Source organism: Gorilla gorilla, chromosome 3, assembly GCF_029281585.2.
Source record: "Gorilla gorilla gorilla isolate KB3781 chromosome 3, NHGRI_mGorGor1-v2.1_pri, whole genome shotgun sequence".
NCBI classification, from domain to species: domain Eukaryota; kingdom Metazoa; phylum Chordata; class Mammalia; order Primates; family Hominidae; genus Gorilla; species Gorilla gorilla.
In genome coordinates this window covers 94,282,298-94,288,270 of record NC_073227.2, presented here as the reverse complement: position 1 = coordinate 94,288,270, position 5,973 = coordinate 94,282,298, and the positions used below count along the sequence as shown (strand labels likewise).

Genomic DNA, 5,973 nt, shown 5'->3' with positions numbered 1-5,973 from the left:
GGTCCCCCCAGCTCTTTCCTCCAACCCTACCCGGTACGCGGGGGGTCATCGGGGACCTAAGGTCCCCCCTCACAGGCTGTATCTTCAGCGAGGTGGACTCACTGCCTCTCCAGGAATTTGGGGCAGAAAATGAATATCCCAAAGTCCCAGAGTGCACAGGAGTTACTCTGGAGGGCGAGGCGCAGGCGTCACCAGTGGGCTCCCCCTACCCGTACACGACTCCACCCCGGGGGCGGGGCCGTCGCCTTCCTTCGAGACTCCGGATCGATCTGGAGCTCCGGGAATTTCCCTGGCCCGGCCGCTCTGGGCTTTCCAGTCTCAACCATGCATAAAAAGGGTTCGCCGATCTTGGGGAGCCACACAGCCCGGGTCGCAGGCACCTCCCCACCAGCTCTCCCGCTTCTCGCACAGCTTCCCGACCCGTCTGCTGAGCCCCATGGCCCACGCCACGCTCTCCGCAGCCCCCAGCGATCCCCGGCTCCTGCGGGTGGCGCTGCTGCTCCTGCTTCTGGTGGCCGCCGGCCGGTGCGCAGCAGGTGGGTCCCGGCGCCCTGGGGTCCCCGGGCCGGACGCGGCTGGGGTGGGCGCCCCGCGCCGACAGCCCCGCTCAATCAGCGAGTCTCTTCTTCCCTAGGAGCGCCCCTGGCCACTGAACTGCGCTGCCAGTGCTTGCAGACCCTGCAGGGAATTCACCTCAAGAACATCCAAAGTGTGAAGGTGAAGTCCCCAGGACCCCACTGCGCCCAAACCGAAGTCATGTAAGTCCCGCCCCGCGCTGCCGCTGCCACCGCTGGGGTCCCCGACTCTCCCGCTGCCCCAACCCTGTCCCCAGCCCGACCTCGTGTCTCACGGAATTCCCTTCTCTCTGCAGAGCCACACTCAAGAATGGGCAGAAAGCTTGTCTCAACCCCGCATCCCCCATGGTTCAGAAAATCATCGAAAAGATACTGAACAAGTGAGTTGTAATTTCCATATACACAGGAGACTGGAGCCGTTGGTCAGAAATACTGGCGTCTGCCCCCTAAAAATAAAATCAGGGAACCCCAAGAGTTAGCTGAAGGACTAGAAATTGTGATTATTATTTTCACAATTAAAGTTGCCATTAAGGTTATTAATCTGCTCTGGTGCCAGAGGATATTTCAGTATTTCAGTGTCCTCCATTTCCAGGCCTAACCCCTGGGAGGGTAAATGTGGGTTTCTAGAATACTAAGTAGATTTGACTAACAATGCCAAAATGCCCCCTGCCTGTTTTGGGACGTTTACCTCAGTCCCTAATGGGCTTCAGACCTGAAAAATGCAATGTCTGGTTTGGGCACTTTGGGCCTGTAAGCCTTCTTGGTGAAGAGCAGAAACTTTGCAGTGACACCTTCAGTGAGTTCAAGGCTAGGATCCCTGTCAACATTATTTAATCTCTTTGAGCTTTAGCAAAATAGGGTAGATAATGGTAGTTATTTCATAGGGTTGTGCACAGCTTAAGGGAGATCATGAATGGAAATTTCTAACCCAATGTGACAATCAGTGACCAATATGTTTTGGCTTTTTCAAACCAAGAATCTAGTTGAGTCCACAGCCACCTCTTTCTTGAAAAAAAAAAAAAGCATTCGGGAGTGCAAGTTTTCTGCTATAGAGGGCAGTGGGTACAGACAGACCTTCCCTGAGTGGAGGGCTGGGAGAGAGTCTGCATGGGGACATCCCTCCAAGCAACTTCAGCCACCAGAATGACATAAGAGCAGCCTTCCTTAGCACCTGCAACAGTAACCCTTTTCTCATCACAGGGGGAGCACCAACTGACAGGAGAGAAGTAAGAAGCTTATCAGCGTATCATTGACACTTACTGCAGGGTGGTCCCTGCCCTTACCAGAGCTGAAAATGAAAAAGAGAACAGCAGCTTTCTAGGGACACCTGGAAAGGACTTAATGTGTTTGACTATTTCTTACGAGGGTTCTACTTATTTATGTATTTATTTATTTTTGAAAGCTTGTATTTTAATATTTTACATGCTGTTATTTAAAGATGTGAGTGTGTTTCATCAAATTTAGCTCAGTCCTGATTATTTAATTGGAATATGATGGGTTTTAAATGTGTCATTAAACTAATATTTAGTGGGAGACCATAATGTGTCAGCCACCTTGATAAATGACAGGGTGGGGAACTGGAGGGTGGGGGGATTGAAATGCAAGCAATTAGTGGGTCACTGTTAGGGTAAGGGAATGTATGTACACATCTATTTTTTTATACTTATTTTTTTTAAAAAAAGAATGTCAGTTGTTATTTATTCAAATTATCTCACATTATGTGTTCAACATTTTTATGCTGAAGTTTCCCTTAGACATTTTATGTCTTGCTTGTAGGGCATAATGCCTTGTTTAATGTCCATTCTGCACTGTTTCTCTTTCCCTTGGAAAAGAGAAGTTATCATTACTGTTACATTTGTACAAATGACATGATAATAAAAGTTTTATGAAAAAAAGTGCTTATGTGGTTTTTCAAAAAATTCTTCTTGACTTTTAGTTCTTCCCAGGCACCCAAGGTGTTATACAGTTAGGCTGCAGGTTCTATCTAAATCTGTGCCAGCTTCTAGCTGGCACTTCCCTTATATTTCTCTTATTCAAAACGGACTATCTGATGCTTTTAGAAAGTACACACTACCCCCAACCACTTTCATAATTCTAATTTTGTATAACATTTAGCTGTTTTTCACATTGACCAATTTGTTATTCAAAATTAGTTCTTTATAAATTTTTGAATGTTATTGATATTTTAACATGGGCGTCTGCTAGATCTGCTAGATGCTTTTGGTAAGCGGTTTCTCAAATACTTATGCAATTCTTTCCCATTTAACGAGGTTGGGAGCAAAAGGTAGAAAAGTTGATTCTGCCTTAGAACTAAAAAAAGTTGTGATATTTAAAAAAAAATGACCTATTGAGATACTGTAATGTAAAATATATGACAAAAATAGCACAAAAGACAGGTTGGGAGATAAGTGGGTTTAGACTATAACATATCTCTTCAATTGTTAGAGAAAGTATTAAGAAAAAAATTGTAGCAAGAACAAATGTTGTAATTTGTAGGGCAACAACTAAAAGGAAAATGCAAAATTTTGGACTTAATCTAAAAAGGACATAAAATAGTGTAATAGAAAATACCAGACTAATACAAAAGAAGACAGAAATGAAGGAATAAACCAACACATGGATCAAGGGCAGAAGAGACACATCTTTACAGAAGAATTGCTAATAATATGAGTATAGTCTCCTCCTTCCTGAAGGTGAAGCTTAATTCCCCTCTCCAGGTGCGTGTAGCTAGACTTAGTGACTGGCTTCCAAAGAAAAGACTAAGAAAAAGGAAAAAAAAATTACAGTGGAGAAATTTGGCAGACAATCTTAACCAAGTGATCAAGGTTATTGTCACCAATTATGGCATGTGACTATTACGCACCCCCTCATATAATGTGATGGAAGGACACTTCCACTCCATTTATATTCTTCCAGAAAATGCATAACCTTTGTATAATCACAACAAGGACATCATAAAAATCTGAACTGATGGACGTTTTACAAAACTCCTCATAAGTACTCTTCAACACTGTCAAGGTCATGAAAAACAAGACAAAATCAATAAATTGTCACAGATTAAAGGAGACAAAAGTGATATGAGGACTAAATACAATGTGGTATGTTGAATTGGATCCTGGAATAGAAAAAAGGACATTATTGGAAAATTGATGAAATCTGAATAAAGACAAGAGTTTAGTTAACAGCAATGTACCAATGTTAATTTCTTAGTTTTGTCAAATGTACTACAAGTATGTAAGATGTCAACATTACGGGACACTGAGCTAAAGGTCAGATATAGAAACTCTCTGTGCCCACACAAATTTTTTGTGAGTCTAAAATTATTCCAAATTTAAAAGTTTATTTTTCAAAAGATAGGACAAATATAATAGCAGATAGTAGACTTAGATACAACTATATTAAGAATTATAGTAAATTTAAACAGAATAAACACTCCAATTAAAAGTCAAAGATTATCAGACTACATAAATATGACATGTTTATGCTTCTTAAAAGAGACACACTTTAAATTATATCTAGATAGGAGGAACAAATTCTAGTGTTTTATACCACTGTAGGATGCCTATAGTTAAAAGTAATAAATAGTTTCAAACACCTAGAAGGATATCAAATGTTCCCACACAAATAAATGATAAATATTTGAAATGACAGATATGCTAATTACCCTGATCTCTTCACTATACATTATATATAGAAACATTACTATGTACCCCATCAATATGCATAGTAATTATGTGTCAATTATAAAAATACAATAAAAGTAAAAACAAATTGGGCACCAGGTTGCTTGAAATTAGAAGAATTAATAGTGTTATATCATATACAAATGGGCTGACATGGATATATTACTATATTGAAACCTGACCTAGATATATTAATATATTTATTACTTAATAACTATTAATATGCTATTCATATAAATTATATTTATTAAAAATTGATATACTAATGAAGACCTAATTAATATATTATGCCTTAAGGAAAGAAATAGTCTTGGAGATAAAAAAGACTGTTAAAAATAAAAAGGGGTTAACTCAACAAGAGACAAAACATTCCTAAGCTTTTATGAACTTAGAAACACATTATCAAATTATATAAACTATTTGTGAGGCTGAGGTGGGAGAATCAACTGAGCCCATGAGTCTGAAGCTGCAGTGAGCTATGATCATGCCACCGCACTGCAGCCTGGGTGACAGAGCAAGGCCCTCTCTCTAAAGAAAAAAAAAAAATTCACACACACACATAAAGCAAAATGAAGAGATCAAAAAAGAGCAATGGACAGATATATAATCATAGTTACAGATTCTAACAAACTCTTTCAACACTTAATATGTGAAGCAGCACAAATTTAGTAGCAGTATAGAAGTGTTAAGCAACATAAGCAACCAACTTGGTTTGACTGACATATATTGGTGATTTACCCAGCAATTGCATAAATCACATTTGTCTTTCCAAAGAGACCATAGATGAGTCATAAAAAATGTATCAATATATTTCAAAATGTTAAAACATTACAGAAGACATTTTCTGATCATCAGAGTTTTTTAGGATGATCTGTAACTGTCTTAGTTGAACTATGTATTCATACACTGTGTGTGATATGTTTGCTCTGGTTTATAACTCATCTCAACTTCCTACATTGTACTTCCATAATACCAGAGTCATCATGATGACCAATATAATCATCTAGTATGATAAAAATGTTTCCATAGAGATGTTTGCTTATTTCCTGTATTTTTTCTGACATATTCTTTTGTAATTTTGGCATTCCTATATTTCTTGGATTACATGATATGAGCATAATGTAATTTAATTACTCAATACTTTCCACAAAAGTTTAAACAACAATCTCAAGAAAAGGCAAATATAAAGCTTATACTAAAAGCTAATTTTTAAAAGTTTTGGAATGATGTTCACATCTATATATTAGATGGTGCTTGGTGTTATTTCCAATAAAGTTAAATAATTATAGTTTGTTGAAATCATCAGTATGTCTTTACTGCAGAATTAGAAGACTAGCAATGTTGCAGAAGGAAGTGTGCAAGTTAAGAATCAAAGAAGAATTTCATGTTTAAGTTTTGGCTTTATCCACTATCTTTTACAAAACTGATCACAATCCCTTTTGTGTTGTATGCATCTAGTAAATGTCTTTTGAATTTAATATCCACCATTCCTCATTTTCTACACATACATTGAACCTGTAGATTACTCTTGCCTTCCCACTCTCCCTGTGGTAGATAGTCAATAAAGGAATCTGCCCACAGGGGACATGGAAACACCATGAGACACACGTAAAAGCCGCGCAGCTATGGTAACATCCAAACTGACAGAGAAGCAGGATCCTACAGGCACATGGCCTCCCATGTGGAATCCTGATCGCCCCTCCTGCCTCATTTGC

At 39.3% G+C, this 5,973-nt stretch overlaps 1 protein-coding gene across 1 annotated transcript; it reads left to right on the top strand.

The window, feature by feature from the left end:
• The first annotated feature begins 271 nt into the window (after window positions 1-271).
• LOC101133388 (C-X-C motif chemokine 3) lies at window positions 272-2,470 on the top strand. The gene is made up of 4 exons (XM_004038817.5): window positions 272-536; window positions 635-758; window positions 872-955; window positions 1,776-2,470. Exons 1-4 carry the CDS (start codon window positions 437-439, stop codon window positions 1,789-1,791), a joined length of 324 nt encoding a protein of 107 aa, XP_004038865.1. The 5' UTR covers window positions 272-436; the 3' UTR covers window positions 1,792-2,470.
• The last annotated feature ends 3,503 nt before the right edge of the window (window positions 2,471-5,973 follow it).

Bases quoted from the DNA above. Each gene is read 5' to 3' on its own strand.
- LOC101133388 (XM_004038817.5), top strand. From the start codon at position 437: ATGGCCCACGCCACGCTCTCCGCAGCCCCCAGCGATCCCCGGCTCCTG. The intron at 537-634 runs GTGGGTCCCGGC...CTTCTTCCCTAG, and splicing joins CGCCGGCCGGTGCGCAGCAG to GAGCGCCCCTGGCCACTGAA. The intron at 759-871 runs GTAAGTCCCGCC...TTCTCTCTGCAG, and splicing joins TGCGCCCAAACCGAAGTCAT to AGCCACACTCAAGAATGGGC.